We start from the raw sequence: 21,611 nt of genomic DNA on the forward strand, positions 1-21,611 counted from the left end.
TCCTTTTGTTGTCTGATTGTGATGCTAGCACTTCCAACACTATGTTAACAGTGGTGAGAGTGGACATCCTTCAGTCTTTCATTTTTAACTATGATGTTAACTGTGGATTTTGCATAGATGCACTGGTACTAAGTTGAGGAAGTTCCCTTCTACTCCTGAATATTTTTATCATGAAAAGCTGTTGGGGTTTTGTGAAATGCTTTTTCTATATCAATTGAGTAGATCATGTGGTATTTTTCCTTTATTCTATTAATATTGTATATTACATTGATTTTTTCACATATTGAACTACTATTGCATTCTTGGGATAAATCCTACTTGATTATGATGTATGATTTTTTGTTTTTTTGAGAGAGTGAGTGGGGGAGGGGCAAAGGGAGAGAGAATCTTAAGCAGGCTTCATGGCCAGCACAGACCCCAGTGTGGGGCTTGATGCAAGACTTGATCTCACAACTGTGAGATTATGACCTGAGCCAAAATCAAGAGTTAGACACTTCACCGACTGAGCCACCCAGGTGCCCCCGTGTATGATCCTTTTAATATGCTATTGGATTTGGTTTGCTAGTATTTGTTGAGGATTTTTGCATGTGTATTCATAAGGGATATTGGTCTGTAGTTTTCTTTCCTTATGATATCTTTATTTTGCTTTGGTATTAGGGTAACAGTGGCCTTACAAAGTGAGTTCCTTTCTCTTCTATTTTTGGAAGAGTGAGAAGGATTGGTGTTAATTCTTCTTTAAATGTTTCGTAGAATTTACCAAGTTCTGTTCTTTGGTGTATATGTGTTTATAATTGTGTCTTCTTGATGAATTGACCCGTTAGCAGTATATAATGTCCTTTGTCTTTTGTAACAGTTTTTGACTTAAAGTCTGTTTTGTTTGATATAAGTGTAGTCACTCCAGCTATCTTCTGGCTACTGTTTGTATGGAGTATCTCTTTTATGTCCTTTTACTTTCAGCCTATTTGTGTCTTTTTTTTTTTTAAGCCTATTTGTGTCTTTTAACCAAGAGTGAGTCTCCTTGTAGATAGCATATAGTCAGATCATGTTTCTTTTAAATCTACTCTGCTAATCTCTGCTTTTTAACTGAAGAGTTTAATTCATTTATATTTAATGTAATTATAGATTTGAAAGGACTTCTATTTTGCTATTTTTTTCTATATATTTCTTATATCTCTTTTGTTCCTCGGTTCCTCCATTACTGTTTCTTTTGTGTTAAATGGATGTTTCTTGTTTATTTTACAGTATACTTTCGAGTTATTTCTTAGTGGTTCCCCTTCTCCCAATGATTCTTGCACAATAAGTTTAACACTTTGGAATCACCAAGCTAAAGGATATTGATTCTGAATGTTGTTGTAAAGACAAAAACCTTCCTATAGTGTGAATAACTACTACCTGCTATATCCATCATAATCTGAAGTCAGATTGTCATACAGTGTTTTCTAGGAGTGTGGTGCATATTAAATGTAGTACATGTCGGGGAAAACATAAGGCAGACATGGCCATTCAGGAAAGAAGGTTCAGAAATGAAGCCTTTTCTGTAGTGGGCAGTGGGTGTGGGTAAGTACAGTACCACAATGTTTCTTTTTCAGCTCATCCTTGGAATCCCAGAACAGGCCTTAAGTCTTCTCCACATGGCCATTGAACCCATCTTGGCTGACGGGGCTGTCCTGGACAAAGGCCGCGCCATGTTCTTGGTGGCCAAGTGCCAGGTGGCTTCAGCAGCTGCTTATGATCCACCAAAGAAAGCAGAAGGTAGGGAACCATACAAAGATTGCTATGCAATACTATTGCAGAAAAAAAATTAAATTTAGGACCCAGAAGAAGGAAGACATTAAATTTGGGATAGTATTTAAGTTCTCAAATACATGTTAAGATTTATGCAGTATTTAAAGTGCTTTGACATGCATGCTTGGTGTGAAGGTTGAGGGCAAGTAAATGATTATTTTAACCCTACAGAACCAAGTACCAGGCTGGAAATCAGGACTAAAGGCCTTTTTTAAAACCTACCCCTAGTGTACTTTTTTCTTCTCAAAGAGTAGAGTATAAAAGTGTCTCTGGTACATGTTAACCCAATGAAAGTAGATGTCAGGTTTTGAAAACTGTATGCAAAGTGTTGAGTTAAACATGTGTGCTTTTTTCCCATTTTCCGTCAGCTCTGGAGGCAGCCATTGAGAATCTCAATGAAGCCAAGAACTATTTTGCAAAGGTCGACTGCAAAGAGCAAATCAGAGATGTTGTTTACTTCCAGGCCAGACTCTACCACACCTTGGGGAAGACCCAGGAGAGGAACCGATGCGCGATGCTCTTCCGGCAGCTGCATCAGGAACTGCCCTCTCATGGGGTGCCCTTGATAAATCATCTCTAGTGAGAGCATCCCTGCTGGGCCGCTATACAGAATATAAGATTTTGGACTTCCCCTCCCTCCATGTAAATGATGTATTTGATGTCTGTCTTATCAATAAACTGCATTCTGATTAGTTTGTCTTATTTTGTTGCTAGAATATACATACTTGTTTTCTCCCTTTTCTTTTTGATAGCAAAAGATACCAACTTTTTGTTGATAAACAGCTGTTTTATTAATAAGCTATTACAAGTGTTAAAGGTTATGTTCTCTCTGGGCAAAGTTGCCAGTATCTTCTTAGGATCTGTGCACATTCTGCATCATCACGGGAGTTTGTATTTAGCACCTATGCTCAGACATCAGCTCTTCTGAGTATCGGCAGGTCTCTCCAGGGGGTCAGTGGAGGTTTCTCTAAGACTTAGATTTTCTTTCTGAAGCTTCCCTGCTTTGTTGGACTGAGCTGGGGGGTTGTGGTGGGCCTGTGTGTGCTTGTAAGCACATGTTGGTTCTTGACTGGAAATTAAGAAGGAAAAGATCTTTTTATGGTTTTTGGACCAATGACAAGAAACAGATTTCAGTCACTTTCTGGGTATTTGTTTTCTTCTGTCTTCTACATTACTGTACTTCTTCTCTCTTTAACTATATAAATGAAAGATGATGATAACAAGTCTAGGAATTCATTATGAATGAGGGGATTATAAATTAAGAAAAGGTCTAAAGCTCAGAGGTGTGTGGATGCTATCACTCAAATATGTAGAGTATCTAATTTACGCATCTCAACCCTGCCATTAAGCAGAACCAGTTATTGCTTTGCAAATTTATCTTATCCCTCAGTGTTCACAGGAAAATCACTCTGTTTCAAGTCCAAAACAGCAACAAGGAACCAACCAAATTTTTCAGCTTCTATCATTGGCTCTTTCTCCGTTAAATTTAAACCTTCGGATGGGAAATAATTTATCTCCAGGGCTCTTTGAAACAGCGTAAAACAACTCCCACTCATAGGGAGCATTTGCCGGCTAAAGACAGCCGCTCTGGAAACAAGAGACTCTGTAGAGATAGAGACAGTAAGTGGTATGTTGATGTTTAAAAATCTTAAATTAGGGGCGCCTGGGTGGCTCAGTTGGTTGAGCGTCCGACTTCGGCTCAGGTCGTGATCTCATGGTCCGTGAGTTCAAGACCCCCGTTGGGCTCTGTGCTGACAGCTTGGAGCCTGGAGCCTGCTTCAGATTCTGTGTCTCCCTCTCTCTCTGACCCTCCCCCATTCATGCTCTCTTTCTGTCTCAAAAATAAATAAATGTTAAAAAAAATTAAAAATCTTAAATTAATTTGAAAGGTTATATATGGAGATAGTAAAAATTAAATATTCTTAAAGGCTGTATAGTAAAAAGTAATTCTTCCTCCCAGGTAGTAACCACAATTACCAGTTTCTTTTTATTCTTCCAAATCTAGTCTCTCATCTGATGTCAGTTTTGGCCCATGTATTTAAACTACAGTCTTTCTAGCCTAAGAAGTGATCACTCTGTCTCAGTGTAAGAAGGCTCAAGAGATGGGACAACATTGCTCAGCCGACCCCTCATGCATAAACATTAAAAACCAGAAATCATCAGATCTGACCAGGACTAACTACATGATTTGTGGGGCCAGTGCAAAGTAAAAATACAAAGCCTCTATTAAGTAGAGCATTAAACCAGGTAAGCGGCACAATTCAGTTGGAAACAGCAGAGTGACCCCCACATTCATAGCTGGGTTACAACTCATTGGCTTTTTTCCTGGTGGAGCATTTGGTGAGGGAAGAGTCAGACTGGTGTAATTATGGGTGGTTTAATATAGGAGTGTAACAAAATGATGATTTGTTTAAACGGGGAAAGGGTTTGGTGAGGAGGGAATTGAAGCTATATAGCCAGTGGCCCTTCGGGTCTACACCAGAGAACTTACAGAGAAGAAAGGTGTAGTGACCCAAGCCAGTGGCCTGGCATGGTGGGAACTCTACCAGCAGGTTTGGTGTTGAGTGTTTCCAGGCCTGGGGCAAATGGGAGCAAATATTTTAACACTTAACAGACTGCCCTGTTGTAATTTATGTAAATATACTAATACATTTAATCTTTACAACAATCCTAAGAAGTTGGCTACAGCATTAATCCCGTTTAACAGACTGGAAACCGAGGCATAAGGAGATTAAGTCGCTCATTCACCCAAGGCCACACAGCTGGTAGGTTGCAGAGCTGGGAATCCAACCCAGTCGCTACATTACCCTAGAGCTGCCTGTTCCTGGAGTTTTGAAAAGCACTGTAATGTTTTTGTGAACATTCTTTTCCAGTTCATCGGGCACATAGTTGTCATTTATCTAGTGCCCAATATAGGCTAGACACTGTGCTGGGTACTTCCACACATACCATCTCTAATGCTTGTCGGCCAAATACCATTTTACAGTTGAGGAAACTGCCTCAGAGAGTTGGCCTAATCCAGCCCCCTCACTAGTGAGGATCAGTCCCGGTGTACAGGCTTCTCAACCTCATCCCGGGACCACCTTTGTATTGACCTATATGCCTTGAATGCGTCTACTTGTTCAGAGCATTTTACATTTTGCCCTGATGTTTTTGGGTATTACACTGATTTTTTTCTTTCTCGTAGCACATCTAAGACAAACGAAGAGCTTCATCTGTGTCCCTGCCGACTTCTCCTTTTATGCTGTTGTTTATGTTTGAGACTAATAAACATATTAATCTCACTGCTCATTGAAGGGAAACTTCCCAGGCTTTTTTTTTTTTTTTTTTTCTTTTTTTTTAACCGGTGTTTTTCTACTTTCCTGTTGAATGGGAAGGAATTCAATGAATTAAGTATATCAGCATGATTTATCCTGCTCTCTCTACCTGGATGTTCAAGGTTTGGAGAGTGGAATATTCCAGTGAACACCATGAGTAGAACATAGAACAGTTCCCAAAGGAAAAGACAAAGCCTTGGCAGGAGCTTATGATGCTGTCCTATGTGGTGAGATAGTTAAAAAAAAATTTTTTTTTAATGTTTCTTTATTTTTGAGAGAGCAAGACAGAGTGTGAGCAGGGAGAGTGGCAGAGAGAGAGGGAGACACGGAATCCGAAGCAGGCGCCAGGCTCTGAGCTGTCAGCACAGAGCCTGATGCGGGGCTCAAACCCACGAACTGTGAGCTCATGACCTGAGCCAAAGTTGGACGCTTAACCGACTGAGCCATCCAGGTGCCCCAGTGGGATAATTTTTAAATCTTACTTTTCAGCCCCTCCCTTGTACTGTCCAAGTTTTCTTAAAAATAAGATTCAGATGCTTTGTTTACTTATTTTCTTGGCAATCTGTGTTGTCAAGACAACAAGATCTGTTTGCCTAGAATAGGTCTTTCTAGTGTTCTTGGAGGAAAAAACCCAAAAAGCAAAGCCAATTTTTTTTTAAATTTTTATTTTAGAGATTGAGAGCGTGAGTGGGGAGAGGGGGTGGAAGGGGAGAGAGAGAGAGAGGGAGAGAAAGAGGGAGAAGGAGAGAGAGAGAGAGAGAGGGAGAGAGGGAGAGAAAGAAGGAGAAGGGGGGAGAGAGAGAGAGAGAGAGAGAGAGAGAGAGAGAAAGAATCTTAAGCGGGCTCCATGCTTAGCATGGAGCCTGATGCAGGGCTCGATCCCACGACCTTGGGATCATGACCTGAGCTAAAATCAAGAGTTGGATGCTTGACTGACTAAGCAACCCAGATGCCCCAAGCAAAGCCAATTTTTATTTTCATATCTCTAAGAAGAAAATGGTTTCCTTCAGTGGGATAATTCCTATCATAAGAAAGGCCAAATGTCAATGAAAGGCAATTATGATGTTCCCTGCTTTTTTCTAATTCACTTCAATAAGGAAGACACATAATTGATGGGGTTTTAAGCTCTGTACTAAGTATATTAACAGTTAGCACCTCTGAGCACATACGTGCCAGGCACCAAGCTGTTATCTTCACACACGTAATTGTATTTAAACTGAACCTGTGAACTAGGTTTGTTATCTCCCTTTGACAGCTGATGAAACCGAAATCCCTTGTCCAAGACCATAGACCTGGTAACTAGCAAAGCTGGGATTTGAGCTACGTCTGTTTTGACTCCAAAGTCACTGCTTTCAACCACAATGCTAAAGATAAACAAATGTTTCAGATGCGGTACTCATCTGTCCTCCAGGAATTTATAGCTCTATTGGCAAGTCTGAACCCATTAGTGAAAAGGAAGGAATAGAGACAACTTAGTGGCCAAGCATCCATTATGTGGTATAGTCCTTGCCACAGGAGGTAAGAGAGGGGAGAGATCAAGGAGGGCCTGGGTCATAACAGGAACTTCTTGCAGAAAGTAGTGGATCTTGGGCTAGAGTTTGGATTTGAATGGGCACTTTCTTGCCTTTCTCACATAACTGGCTTCTTGCTTGATACAGCTGTATGTATATCTAAGTTTCTGCCTATTAGTTATAGTGTTCTAATAAGACATAGATGATTTAGTAACATGATATAAACATACAGAATTGTATATTTTAACAAGTAGCAGGTACAGACATCAACCAATATCTATTTTGGTTTCTTTAGTAAAGCAGGGGTTGCCAAGCTATTGGTCACATGGGTCAAATCTGACATGTCGCCTGTTTTTAGAAGTCCTGCTAGCTGAGATTGGTTGAAACATTTTTAAATGGTTGAAGAGAAATCAAAACAATAATATTTTGTGACATGGGAAAATTAAATACAATTTAACTTTGAGTGTCTGTAAATAAGAGTTTTATTGGAACACAGCCACACCCATTCATTTATTTTTGTCTATGGCTGCTAGAATGGCAGAGTGAGAAGTTGTCACAGAGCCCACATAGACTGAAAGCCAAAAATATTTACTATCTGGCCCTTTACAAAAAAAGTTTGCTGACCCCTGACATAGAGTCAGATATGTTCAAAATGCTCCCTAATACATATTTTGGGGGAGAATATAGCAAACTATAGAAAAATAAAGAACTATGCATCCACCACTCAGAACTGACTTAACATTTTACCATTTGCTTCAAATACATTCATAAGTGAAAGGCACAAAACTGGGTTGCTTGTCTCTATTCTCTGTCCCTACTTCCATCTTTGTAGCAGATTGTCATGAATTTAATTTACAGCCAATCCCTGTTAACCTTTTAAAAAAACACTTATGTGTAAGCATGTGTCCATGAACAAGATAGACTATGTGGGGGTTTTAAATACAAATTGTACATCATACTGTATTCTGCAACTTGCTCCTTTACACAGCATTCTGGTTTGGGGATCTTCCCATATGTGTGCAAATAGATGTAATGTACTCGTTTGAAGTATTGACAGTATCCCATCAAACGGCCATAACACGTTTTGTTTATCCATTCCCCTGATGAACATTCAGGAAGGCTATTTCCGGGTTTTTACTATTACCACAAAAGCATGAGACCTGGTGAATATCAGAAAGGGTGGACATCTTATCCAAAAGCTCGGAATTGTCTATGAGGGCTCCTGTAGCATGGAAATACCAGAGGACCTCAACAGAAATCCACCCAGTTGACAAGAAGACTTTGAACCTTTAATTACTTTGGCTTTTGACTCCCCTCTGTACTTGATTCCCTTTTGGCTTCTTGGCAGGGTCAGGGAAGACATCCCTCGGGTAACTTTTGGTTCAGGACTGGGTTTCAAAACCATCTAAGGCCGGCAGGTCAGGTAACCCTTGAGGTCTTCTCTCTCCCTCCCCCTGCAGTGTTTAGTCCCGGATGGGGGACTAAACACACTCTTAAGGCTCCAGCAAAGTACGGCACCCAAAGGGGTAGACTGTGAAGAATATGATGTATCTCACAAAAAGCATCTAAGTAGTTTGGGGGGAAAGCTAGAACTTCATTGGGTTTGGAGTAGTTTGGTACATCCGGGTGGAGTGGGGGTGGGAAAGGAACAGTGTTCCCCAGCCTTTAGGGCAGGCCCCGAGCGGTGGTCAGTGGAGAGGCGGGTGAGGAAGGGGGTTCCCCGAATGAGCGGTGACCCGAATCAGGCCGCATCCACCTCCCGGCAGCTGGTGCAGAGGCAGCAGCCCCGGGACGGAAGCCAGGCCGCGAGGCGGGACCCTGGGTGTCCCGCGGGCTTGGGGAACTTTCCACGACTCAGCCGCCGCCCTGCAGTCCCCGCGTCTGGCCAAACAATGCGAGCGCTGCCCGCGCGTCCGGCCTGCCCTAGGGTGCCGCAGCCGCCGCGGAGAGAACGGGCGTAGGGGCGCGCCGCGGACGGGGGCAAAGTTGCCGCGCAGCCTCTCGCGCTCGGACGCCCGGCAGGTCTCTCCCCTCCTCGCGGGTCCGCGGCCTCCTTCCACCGCTCCCGGCCCCGCCCCACTTCCCCTCGCCGCCGCCTCCTCCCCTTTCTTCTCCTCACCACCCCCCCGCCCCGCCAGCCTTGCCGCTACTTTCGTCTCAGCCGGCTCCCACCTCCCCGCCCTCACCCGAGCGGGGCCGAGCCGGCGGGGGCGCGCCGAGGGCGGCTCCGCGCCCGGGTTTCCAGCGGCCGCGGCCAATCCCCGCGCAGCCCGCGGCGGCGTCGCGCTCCAGCCGGGACCGGGCGGCTCCTCCCGTCCCCGCCCCCTGCGCGCCCGCCGGGGCCGCGGAGTGGAGCGCGTGGCCGCGCCGAGACCAGCGGAGCCGAGCCGGGGGCGCAGAGCGCGGGAGGCGGCGGCGGCGGCGGCGGCGCGGAGCCCAGGTGAGCTGACGGGAGCGGGGCCGCGGGTCGGGGCCGCAGCGCCGCAGTCCCGGGCGCCCTCGCCTCCTAGGGGCTGGGGGCCGCTGCCGGGATTGCAGACAAAGCCCAGAGGCCGGCCCCAGGTTCCCTCCACCGAAAGGACCCCACGTGCGCCGCCCCACGCCCCGCCACGTGGGGGGACCCGGCCCCCCGGCGCCCCTTCCCCCCGCGTCCTCGGGGCGCCCGGGGCCTCGGGGTAGCCTCCTCGGCTGGGCCGCGCCCGGCCGGGGGTGGCAGGGGCGGTCCCGGAGTTTGGAACCCGTGTATCACCCGCGGCCGGGGCCGTCAAGGATCTTGGAGGCGGCCTAGGCCCACCCCCTCGCGTTTGACAGGTGGGGAAAGCTACAGAGCGCAGGAGAGCAGAGGGCCGACGGACTTTGAGCACCCCACCCCCGCACCCCGCTTGTCTTGGGGGCAAGCCCAGGCCCTGGTAGGTTGGACACCAGGCGGCAGGACCCTGGATCAGCAGTTGCGGGGCCTGGGGACCTTTGCCTCTCTTAGTCGGCCCTTTGCCTCCGCCCTCCGGAACCGCGCTGGCTCGGTCCTTTTGACCTAAATTTACCTCAGGACCGCAGCACTCAGTGAGTGCAGAGAGGTGCCTTCACCGGCACCCTCTGCTTGACTCCTGGGGACGCGGGGATTCTGGGCCCAGCCCCGCTTAGCATTGGGTCTTGGTTCCTGGAGCCCTCGCAGGCTCCCCCCACTCTCTGCACTGCCCAGTTTGGGAAGCGGGGTGTTTTCACAGCTCTGCCAGCCGCTCTGCTGCTTGCACTTGGCGCTGAGGAGGTTGCACCTTATCCCCTCCTGTCTCCCCCAGAAGGTTGGTCGGAGAGGGATGGCATCCGTGTGGCGGGGAGCTCAGAGAGGGCTCGCTGGCCTGGCGTGGGACTTCTAGTGTCCACTTCCTTAGGGGCAACTTTTATCTTCCTCACTCTGGGAGTCCCCACAGCCCTAGAGATAGAAACTTCACGTGCCCTAGAGTGGTACTGTCGTTTACCACATCCCCTCCCCTGGCTCTGCCCCCAGGGGGAGAGGGAAGAGAGAGTTCTCCATCCCCATTGGCTCCCTTGTTCTCAGGGGGAGGTAGGGCAACCTGGGGAGGGCTTTGGGGACGTTAGCCCCCCTCCTCCCAAACCACCCCACAGAAACATGCAATTTAAGAATTAACTGGGTGCATGCTATGCAAATACAGCTTCATGGTGAGCCTTCGAATCTCCTTCCAGATTGCTCATCATAAACCCTTCTGACATAGGGAAACAGCTACTGGTAGTGAGAGCACAGTGTATTTTTGTAATAAAAAGTAATAGCCATCATTTGATGAGTCCCTAAATACTGTGCTGTGTGTTACATGCATCCTCTCATTTCCTACCAACATCCTAGAGGAAGAGATTTTTTATTCCCATTGTAGAGATGAGGAGATTGAAGGGTGGAAACAATCCTGCAGCATTGCTGGGAGTTAGCCTCATTTTATAGAGGGGTCAGAGGGGTTAAGTAACTGGCCCTGGGGGTCACACAGCCAACCCGGGTATGTCAGGCCCTAGAGCCCGCTCGTTTTAGAGCAGAGTCCCTTGCAAAGTCCCTCAGCTTTTTGACAGGCCCAGAATTGTTTACTAAACCAGTCTATGTGGACACAGATCTAAGCAGGCATGGTGCTGACTGGGCTTGCCCTTGCTCCCAAGTTGTGAGTGGGCCAGAAGCCAAACATATTCCTAATACCTTTGTTCCCATCGGGGTGGTCCTACTTTCCTGGCAAGAGTTTGGAAAAGTGTCTGGTGACTTTGGTTGTCAAAATGATGCTGAGCACTTCTGGCTTTGGTAGGTGGGAGCCAGGGATTCAAAATGTCTGGCAAGCAGGCCAGATCCATGCCAGGCGTAAAGAATTGTCCTGCCCTGAATGCCGGGAGCATCCCTGTTGAGAATCACCAGGAGGAATAAGTGTGGTGGCAATGAAGGAAGCAGATGGCAGTGGAGGTTCTGGTGAAATCTCTTCTGGCTGGTATGAATCCAGGAGGCTCCCAGAAAGGGGTGTCCTTTGTGCTCAGCCTTGAGTGATGGGCTTAAAAACAAACAAACAAAAAAACAGATTGGATGGGAGTAGGAGGGGAGGGATCTCACCTAGCAGAGGGAACTTTCTGCAGTAACCCAGAGTGCTCTCCTTGAGAATGTCAACTTGGAACCAAGATGGGCTACAAGGTAGGGAGACAGTACTCTCAGGAAGGGATGGACTGGGTGGGGCAGGCCAGGCCTATTTTGGCTCAGATTTTAACATGGGTCACAGAGTCGTCCTCACCCCATCATGAACCCATTTAATGGAAGGGCTCAGAGAGACAAAATACGGTAACTTGGTTAGGGTCGCTTAGAACCTTCCTCTCCCTGGTGGGCTGCCTCCCAGTGGCTATGGGAAGCAGAGAGCTCCCATATCCTTTCCCAATCCTGGAGACTTGGGACAAATGCTGTTTCAGATTTTCCTTTGGGTCAGAGGGCCTTGTGTTGCTATTTTCCCCTAGATGTTTTGCTTTTCCAGTTAGCTCCTCCCCCTTGGGTTACAGGCCCCGGGTGTGGGGTTCAGGCATGCCTGGCTCAACAGTGCTGCAACGGCCTTCTCCCTCATTTCTGGTCTTCTTTCCTGGAAGTTAAGGAAATTGCGTCTCTCTTTTGGAATGGCCTTTTTTTCTTTCAGGCTGTGCTTGTCGCCTTCTTGGCCTGTTAATAATAGGAGACCTTTTGTGTCTGGCTTCTTTTTCGTGGAACATAATGTTTTCAAGGTTCATCCATGCTGTAGACTCTGTCAGTGCTTCCTTTCTATGGCTGAGTAATATTCCCTTGTATGGATAGACCCCATTTTGTTTATCCTTTCATCGGTTGGTGGATATTTGGGTTGTTTCCAACACAAGGGTTTCTTAAGGCCACTTTGCGCATTCCTCTGCCTTCTCAGCCCCCAATTAATAAACCTCTGGGCATAAGACATTATTGTGTCTCTCTGTTTGCAGGAAGAGGGCCATGGAAGGAAGGGTTTCTGAAATCAGTTGGGGAACAGCTTCCTGGAATAGGGTTTTCAGAACTCCCTGCGTCTCGCTCGCCCCCCTCCACAAGAATCCTGCTTCCTCCCAAAGCTCAGTGCCTCCAGGGTCAGTGCACAGGTGTGACGCATGTGATCTTAAGGGAGAGTGTGGATTTCATTCAGTTCCATTCTCTTCAGTCGCGATGATTTGTTAAATGTAGGTCCCCATGTCATCTTATCGGTATGTATTTTGTGAGACTTTTTCTAGGTAAGGTAATCCACAAAGCAGAGAAAGCCTCACCAGACAGATGGAGCCCTAACCCTGTGGCCGGGCATGGAGTCAGCTCAGTCTCCCGACAGCTTGGCCAGAAATGCCCACCACGGAAATTGGAAATCTAGCAAAAACCAAGCTGGGAGGAAGCCCAGAAAAGACTAGCCCCTCAGCCTTTCCCTGTTTGATAGCTGAGTAGGAGTGCAAAGAGGAGGAGAGAACACGGTCTTTGGGGGGGTTAACTGTGAGCTGGCTTTCACACAGAAGATGGACACCATAGCTACCCTCTAGCTAGGTCACAGCGGCTCCATTTTACAGATGAGAAAATCAAGGCCCAAGCCCCTGGGATCTGTATAGTTAGTTTCCTGACATACCTTTTAATATAATATGCTGGCGGACGATGCCCATTTTCTCATGGAATGGAATCCCCCTTTTCCAGGAGGGTATGGTTTTGCTCTCTGAAAAAAATAAGGTTTTAAGTGATTATTTTTGCTTTCTTCCCTGATTGGATCCCTTCCTCAACACAACCCAAATCTGGCATATTTCAAAGGAGGTGGGTGCCGTTGCTCCTCCGAAGATCTCTGGCTCCGGCATTCCTTGCTGGGGATGTTAGTGACCAAAATGGGGAAAGAGTGATTTCAGGCGTCAGTGTTTTCCATTTCTGTCGTGTTGGTAGTGGTGCTGCTGAACTTTTTTCTTCAATTATGAAACATGTTAAGCATAGAGAAAAGCCAAGTTTTGTTTTGTTTTGTGTTTTTGACTGCCTCGTGTTTTTGGAAGGCTGGATGGAAACAGGGCAGAGCAGGGCGCCGCGTTTCACTTAGCGCTGGCTCTGGAACTTTGATGATATTTCACTGAACTGAACCTACACTTTTGGGGGAGGGGGGTTGGTGACAAGCCCTGTCCTGGGAGCTGAGGGACGCTGGGACTTGGTCCCTGTCCCCAGAGAGCTCCCAGGTGAGTGATCTGTGAACTCTCTGGGAGTGCTTTGGAAAAGATAAATAATTCTAGCATTTTCCCTTTTGAAAAGGAGAGCAAGAAAATTCCAAGAGTCTGTTGTACCCCCACCCCCACCCCATCCTGAAAGCTGCTGAGCAACTATTTTTATGTTGTCTCTTTTTATCCTGTTGGCTTCTGTAAATAGTTGAGAGATGGCAGTTGCAGAGATAAAAATGCTAATTCCAACCTGGAGAGGAGAGAGGATGGTCCCCCAAGAAAATGCCCCCTCATCCCTCCCCAGGCCAAGGCCTTGCCCCTCTGCCTACATGGGCATGAGGTAGGAGGTGAGTGGATGGGGGAAGGGGCATCATGGGTGGTGCTAGAGATAAGCCTCTGCTAGAGTAGTTTAAATGGAGAACTAGTGGTTTGGGTGGGGGCAGGGTGTGGAAGAAAGAACACCTCCCTCATGGGTTTTTAAAGGTGCATTGGGATTTTGCCTTTGAGGCTTCTGATGGAAAGAGAGTTTATTTAGATTCATCCCAGACAATTCCCCTGTCTTCTGTGTCCAGGTGTGGGGGACAGGGTTGGTCCCTCAGAGGCAGAGCCAGCTCCCAGCCCCTCCTTGCCCCTACTAGCTGGGGTTGCTTTGTGCTGGAGGCTGCGGAGGGAGGGAACTAGATTTAGCATCACCTCCAAACAGCAGGGAAGAGGGAGGGAGGGAGGAGCCCTGTGGGTGGGCAAGGCAGGGGTGCTTGTGGGTTCTGAGCTGGCCCCTTCCATCTCCTGCTTGCCAAGCTGCAGAATGTTGGAGTCCAGGTCTTTTCCTTTTCATTACAAACTGAAATTCCGGTTGTTTGCCTGTCTCTTCCTTTGGTTCAGTGAAAGATGCCGTAGGAGAGGAGAAAAGAAGTAAATGGCTCCTACCTCCCTTTGCCAAATACCCCCAACACCCACTCCACACTCACCTACCCGGTTGCCCTTCCTGGCTCTTCAAGGTGGGGACCACCAGTGTGCACCTGGCTGTGTGATCCCAGCCACTCTCCACCAATCAGTAGCCTCAAAGGAAGACACCTGAGCTTCTTGCTCTGTAAGCATCCTGGCCCCCAGGGCACACGGGGCTGCAGGGGTCAGGACTCCTGGTTTTCTAGCCCTGGAGACCCGCTGGGCTGCCTCGTGGAGGTCGCCTCACCTCCCTGGGTCTGAGGGACTCCATCTGCAGCCCTTCACGCTGATGATGAAAGCCTTGGGAGTGTGCGCAAATTGTTTTGACATACGGAAGCAAGGACGCAAAGTTGTATGCACACTTTAATTTACATCTTGCAAAAAGGGATGTATGTGGACAAGAGTTAGAGGAGAAGATGCAAAGAATAAAGTTAGCATGGTGGGATTAGAGATAAAAATTTTTGTTTTAATATAAATTCAGGCCAGTTGAGGGGCTTGAACTTGCTAGCCATAGAATGCTTTCTTGGCAATAGCCTCAGTGTAGGGAGCATTTGCTGTGTGCAGGAGAAGGGACGTGCACTTGATCACCATGCCCCACCTCTCCAGGAGCCTCTGGTTTCACACCTGTGCTCTCCCAAAAGCACTGTTTGATTGTGGGCAAGTCACTTGGACTCTCTGCCTCAGTTTCCTCACCAGTGAAATAAGCATGATACCTGGACATGACTCCTAATGTTGTTGTGACAGTTAGATGACATGATACATGCAAAGTGCTTAGAATAGTGCCTGCCACTTGGCAAGCACTACAGGTGCCTGGCTCCCATCTAAAGCTGCCATGGCCGCTGCTACAGTGATACATTTCTTGTACTGAAGGTGCTGGTCACTTTCTTTCCTTTGCTCTGTCCTATTTATCGGCCCTTCCTTTCCCCATCCTTGATTTTTTTATTTAAGGTTAGAGAGAGAAAAAAAAGACTTTGGAAGTTCTGGTTTCTGCCTGACTGTCAAGGTGAAGGCTATCTGGGTTACCAGGGAACCTGCAGCTGCCTGGTGGTTTGGCCTGGTTGAGAGCCTTAAGGTGTAGGCAACTGTTGATCTGTCAAGAAGCTTAGTGGGGAAGCTTTTCTGTCAATCAGCTCTGGGTTGTCTATCAGGCAAGACCCTTGGTTGTAAGTGACAGAAGACCAGTCACAAACTAACAAGCAAAAATAGGTATTGGCTCATGTAGTTAAAAGCTTCTGGTATCTATGGACTTCAGGCATGGCTGGATCCAGGTACCCATACAATGTCTCCAGCTTCAGTTCTTCTCTGTCACCTCTCTTCTCTCTCTGTTGACTTTATTCTAAGCCAGGGTTCTCCCCAGCCCCTGATAACTCTAGAAATCCATCCTTCTTGCTCCAAGTACCATAGAAAGAGACCTTTGCAATGCTTCTGCCAAACCCTAGAATAAGACTTGGTAGTCTGACTTAAGTCACACACCTACTCTTGAATCAAATCACTTGACCAGAGAAATTCACGCCTGATTGAGCAGACTTAAGTTATATGGGAACCCCTGAAGTTGATGGTACAGACAGCTACATGGAATCACCTTTCACAAGAAAGAGTGGTTTCCCAGATGTAAATCAGGCTGCTGCTATAAACTAAAGGAACATGGATAGATTTAAGCCAAGTAAAGAAAACTTCTGAGCAGACTTGGGATGAGTGATACAAGCAACGGCCTCTAGCCAATATTTACTATCTTTACTAGCCAATATTTACTGAGTGCCAACAGTGTTCTGGAAAGTTCTAGGCCCTAGAGTTGAGGAGTAAACAAGAAAGGCAAAGCCTTGGCACTTAGAAGTTAAGTCAGGTTGCTGTCTCCATTCCCAAATCCTATGCATTTCTTTTCTGATCACCCTAAGACCCCATGTCTTTGTACCCCTCTCGAGCAGGTGGAGGTTTTGGAAGTCAGAGGAATGGGCTGTCTGCTCCCCTTTGTTAGAGATTTTGCTCAGCCTGGACTTTATTCAGGATGCAACATGTGGACATTGCAGGGCTGTACTTGCAATTTTTAGCCCCTTCTTGAAAAACGCAGACCAATTTTAGCTTTTCCTGGAACCACCGCTTAACTTTGGGCAAATCAGTAAATCTTTCTGGACGTTCATTTTCTCATTGGTGAAATGAAATGGTTGGAGCAGGTGACCACCGACGTGTGCCCTAATTTAGCGCTGTCATCTGATGCATCTCCCAGCAGGGCCTGTAGGGGTGAGATGTGGAAAAGGGGGAGGGGGCGTGTGACAGGCACTCAGCCTGTCCTGGGTGTTGAGGAGGCAAGGGGAAAGTGGTGAGGACTGACCTTATCTCCTGTCCAAAGCTGCAGTGAGTTGTTGCCAGGAGAGAATATGGACCCAGTGCTATCAGAATGTCCAGTACTTTAAGAGACTCTGGAAATTATGACTTTTATCTGAAATGTGCCGGCTTTGAAATGTTGACATCTCATTCAAATAGTTTTAGACACAGGGTAGGCCAAGCAAAATCGGTTGGTGGCCAGATGTCACCCGAGAGTCACCGTTTGCCACCTCTTTGCTCTAAGGACTGTGATGGGCACCGGGTCTGTGCACGCTAACACCAGCATTATCCTTCCTGCCGTCTGCCAAGGGAGGGCCTTTGTCTTCTGGGGAGACAGTTTTAGTGCTTCCAAACTAAGGAGTGCTGAGGGAGATACATTGCTAAGAGTTGGTGTTACCGAATTGATAAGACTGTTTGGCTGGGCCAAGGCCCGAATCTGGAATATTCCTGCTGGCATCAAACCTTAGCGCTGTGTTGGCCAGTCCAGCTGAGCCTCCCAGGTCTCGCGCTCGTGTGTTGGGAAACTCTTCTGAATCCGTGGCCTCTGAGGCAGTGGGCTTCCCTGGGTAGGTGGGAGCTGCCTTAGTTGGCTAGGGCTGCTGTGAGGGAGGATACAGCCTGGGGGGCTTCAAGAGCAGAACTGCATTGTGTCACAGTTCTGGAGGCCAGAAGTCCTAGATCAAGGTGCCGGGAGGGAGAATCTGTTCCATGTCTCTCTCTGGTGGCTTGCTGGTGATCTTTGGCCTTCCTTGGCTTGAACGTGCGTCCGCCTTCATGTTCTCATGGGGTTCTCCCCTGTGTGGCCCTAGGTCCAAATTCTCCCCTTTTTATAAGGACACTGGTTATATTCGAGTAGGACCCACCCTAGTGACCTCATTTTAACTTGATAACCTTTGTGAAGACCCTGTCTCCAAATTAAGTTACATTCTGAGGTCCTGGGGTTAGAACTCCAGCATATCTTTTTCGAGGGCACAGTTCAGTCTATAACAGGTGCCTAATGGGGTCCCTGTGACCTTGCCCTGGGCTGCCCTTTGTGTTCTCCATCAGCTGCCTATAAAGTTCTTGTCTCCAGCCCCTCCAGCTTCCTTTCCACAGCCCCTGCACGCACTCGCACGCACACTCATGCTCACACCGACCTCCAGTTCCAGGAGGGGTGGGGTGGTGTTTCTGTTCCTCAGCCCTCCCACGCCTTTACTGCCTTGGGGACTTCTCAGAGCTCACTCCTCCTGGAGCAAGTTCCTGCCCCCTCACCACCTACTCACCCTGTGGGTCTCAGCCTAAATATAATTTCCCCAAGCAAGGCCTTCCTTGACCCGCCCCCCATTCTGATCTGTTCTCTTTTGTCTTGGTTTCTCCCCGCTTGTACTTATATAGTCATTTGTGCTTTTAAGAAATCACATCTGTTTTGTTTATCCACCGCATAGTAGGTCCTCAGTAATTACTTGAAAGAACAAATGGGTGAGTGAATTTCCTTTAGGACTTCCCTGGGCCTCAGCTTCCCCACGTAAGAGAGGAGGTGGCTGGCCAAGCCTGTTATCTCAGGGAGGACATCATTGCTGGCCTTGGCCAAGGCATCCTTACAGCTATTTGGTGCCCCCATGTTGTCCCATGGTGCCCGGAACCGTGTAGGCTGTGTCTCAGATTGGGGCACATGTCCCTGGCACACTGGCTACTTGCTATCCCGGGCTCTGTGGTGGCTCCGTATTTGGTGAGCAGGCGCAGGTTGGAAACGACCCCCAGGAAATGAGAGCACGCTTCCAAGAGGCCAGGGCCACTGGGCTTCCTGGCAGAGGAAGCAGTGCTTCCCTTCACCCTGGCCGGGAGCCTGGTCCATCTGCTTCGGGAAGTGGCTGGTGGCTCTGAGTCACCCAGTGAGAGGTGGGGGAGCTTGCCACCGCCAGCCCTGGGGAGATGGGGAGGCCTTCGAGGGCAGGGAGAGAGGACCCAGGTTTGGGGCCGGAGGCTCCAGGGAGAGGACTCTTAGCATTTAGTCAAACCCAAGGAGCTTTGCAGAAAGGTCCTCTTATTCTGCTCCCCCCCACCCCCAAATACCTTGCTTAGCAGTCCCTCCCTGGCAGAGAGCCTGGGGGGATCAAATGAACCAGGCTGAGCCCTGCTTGGTGCAAGGTAAATGCTCAGTTGGATGTTAGCTATTGCTGTTGTTATGCAAACCATTGTCTTTGTATGATTTTTTTCTCCTGGGCAGAGTGTTTTTTTTTTTTTTTTAAGTTTATTTATTTATTTTGAGAGAGAAAGAGAGAGCACAAGCAGGTGAGAGGGGCAGAGAGGAGCGAAAGAATCCCAAGCAGTCTCTGCACCATCAGCAAAGAGCCTGAGGCAGGGCTCTAACTCACAAACTGTGAGATCGTGACCTGAGCTGAAATCAAGAGTGGGTTGCTTAACCAAGTGAGGCACCCAGGCTCCGCTGCCCTGGGCAGAGTGTTGATAGGTTTCATCAGATCCTTATAGAGCCTGTGCCCTTGTAGAATCTGTGTCCCCAAAGCTGGTCAGAGCCAGACTCTAGGGGTCAGTGGTAGAAAATGACCCTCCTCAGGGTGAATGACTGGCTTGCTTATCAGGCCTTGCTGCAGACGGGGGTGGGGGAGGGTGGGGGGGTGGGGCTCCAGGTGGCCTCCAGGTCCTGAGGTCTGGGCTCTCCTTCCTGAGACCCAGACACACCTGCCCCTGCAGCACAGAGGCCCCCATCTCCATCTCAGCTGGAGCATTTCTCCTCTCCTGCCTCCTCCAGACCTCAAGGGCCAAGGCCCTGGCCAGATGCCAGTTTGTCAAGGAGACTGATTAAAAGCAGCTTTGCTGGGGGCAGATGGCTTGGTGTCCTTGGCCTGAAGTGAAGATCGATAAGCAATTGTTTTTCTCTTGGCAAGAAAAAAATTCTCCATTAACTTTCTTAGGTGCTGCCAGACCAGTTTTCTTTTCAGGAACGCTGCAGTCCTATCAGAGGTGGTTCTGGGAGGGAAGACAGGTCACTGGTGCTGCTCTGCTCCCCTGCCCTGGGAGGGCTGTGGAACCCACACAAGAGCAGGCTGGCTCAATTGGACGACAGTAGCTCTTCGGAACATTCTGGAACACGGCTGGCAAAACCCAGCCTCGTAGGCATTCAATAGGTAATTGAAAGAATAGCTTTTTGAGCACTTACCCAGGTACCAGACATGATACTGAGTGCTAGCTATTTAATCCTGATGACTAATGGGTTACCTCCCATTTTATAGATAAGAAAACTGAGGCTGAGGTGGGGCTAAGTCATTTGTGTGTGGTGAGCCCAGGCAGTTGAACTTCAAAGGCCCTGCTTTTCTTTTCCTGGAGAATACTCAATATAACAAGCTGGACCGCAGAGAACCTTGAAGTTGTGTTGGATTCTTTCACTGATAGGGAAGCCGTGGCAGGAACACAGTTAATGATTTCTTTCTCAGACACAGTAAGGATGGGATAGAAGAACAGGAGTGGGACCAGCTGCCCCCTCCCCCTGCCTCAGCCCTCTAGGTTTATTATCCCAACTCCTATCATGGTCACAGCTGTCCTCTTTTAAGAATTCATCTCAGAAGAGTTACTATTTGTCCATGGTACCCAGTGGAAAGTTAGTCCTTCCCACCCTGTCCCCTTGCTTCTGCAAACTAGTCATTTTCTCTTGAGGCCACTGTTAACCGTTTTCGTATATACCTTTCCAGAAATATGCTGTTGCATATACAGTGATTTTCACATGTATGGCCTTTTTCCTGTTACGTCAAAATAGCAGCATACTAATGCTTTGTTTTTTTTTTCCGTGTAACAGTGCGTCATGGAGCTAATTCATATTAGGCTGTGTAGAGTTACCTCTTTTAATTAAAAAACATTTTTTTTAATGTTTATTTTTGAGAGAGAGAGACAGACAGAGCATGAGTGGGGGAGGGGCAGAGAGAGAGGGAGACACAGAACCAAAGCAGGCTGCAGGCTCTGAGCTGTCAGCATAGAGCCCGATGAGGGACTTGAACTCATGAACCGTGAGATTATGACCTGAGTCAAAGTTGATGCTTAACCGACTGAGCCACCCAGGTGCCCCAAGAGTCACCTCTTGTAAAAGAAACTCATGTTTTCTCTGGGGATACATGTACCTCATCTTTTTTACTCAGTCCCCTGTGGATGGTCATTTCAAATCATACTGCCACAAGAAATCACTTTTTACATGTGTGAGGTTGTCTGTAGGGTAAATACTCAGGTGAGGAATTGCTAAGTCCAAGGTATATTCATTTGGAGTTTTGTTAGATATTGGTGAATTTCCATTTTTTTTTTTTTTGTTTATTGTTTATTTTTGAGAGAGTGAGAGAGGGAGTGAGAGGGAGCGAGCGTGGGGGTGGGGAGGGGCAGAGGGGAGGAGGACAGTGGATCCAAAGTGGGCCCCACGCTGACAGCAGGGAGCCTGATGCGATGTGGGTCTCAAACTCCCGAACCCGTGAGATCCTGACCTGAGCCGAAGTTGGATGCTTAACCTACTGAGCCACCCAGGTGCCCTAGTGAATTTCCTTTCATAAGGGTGCCCAATTCATACTCTCTGTAGCCTCACCAAAATAGTGCTATTATTACATTTTCTGTCTTTGCCAATCTGATAGATGGAAAAAGTAGTAATTCCTTATAGTTTTATTATTAAAAATTTTCTTAATTTTGGTAAAATATACATAAAATAAAAATTTACCATTTTAACCACTGTTAGGTGTACAATTCAGTGGCATTAATTACATTCACAGTGTTGAGAGACCATCGCCACTATCTATTTCCAGAACCTTTTCATCACTCCAAAGTGAGGCTCTGTACCCCTTAAACAATGACTCCCTGTTCCCCTTTTCCCAGTTCCTGGTAACCTTTATTTTCTGTCTGTATGATTTTGTCTATTTTAGGTACCTCATAGAATTGCAGTCATAGAGTATTTGTCTTTTAATATTTGGTGTGTTTCACTTAGCATGTTTTCAGAGTTCACCCATAGGATAGCATGTGTCAGAACTTAATTCCTTTTTACGGCCGAATCATATTCCATTTTATGGATAGAACACAT

At 47.5% G+C, this 21,611-nt stretch overlaps 2 protein-coding genes across 6 annotated transcripts in view; both read left to right on the plus strand.

Annotated features, from left to right (window-relative positions):
- The window catches only part of ANAPC5 (anaphase promoting complex subunit 5), a 43,813-nt gene extending 41,336 nt beyond the window's left edge, over positions 1–2,477 (plus strand). For both annotated transcript variants that reach the window (XM_042910956.1, XM_042910957.1), the window contains 2 exons: positions 1,590–1,752; positions 2,154–2,477. In XM_042910956.1, coding sequence (XP_042766890.1) covers positions 1,590–1,752; positions 2,154–2,365 — 375 coding nt within the window. In that variant the 3' untranslated portion in view covers positions 2,366–2,477. The remainder of the gene's footprint in view (positions 1–1,589; positions 1,753–2,153) is intronic.
- A 6,545-nt stretch (positions 2,478–9,022) lies between these two features.
- CAMKK2 (calcium/calmodulin dependent protein kinase kinase 2) overlaps positions 9,023–21,611 on the plus strand; it is a 47,482-nt gene continuing 34,893 nt past the window's right edge. For all 4 annotated transcript variants that reach the window (XM_042911254.1, XM_042911255.1, XM_042911256.1 and 1 more), the window contains exon 1: positions 9,023–9,053. The gene's annotated coding sequence lies outside the window, so the exon portion shown is untranslated. The remainder of the gene's footprint in view (positions 9,054–21,611) is intronic.

This window comes from Panthera leo, chromosome D3, assembly GCF_018350215.1.
Source record: "Panthera leo isolate Ple1 chromosome D3, P.leo_Ple1_pat1.1, whole genome shotgun sequence".
Taxonomy (NCBI): domain Eukaryota; kingdom Metazoa; phylum Chordata; class Mammalia; order Carnivora; family Felidae; genus Panthera; species Panthera leo.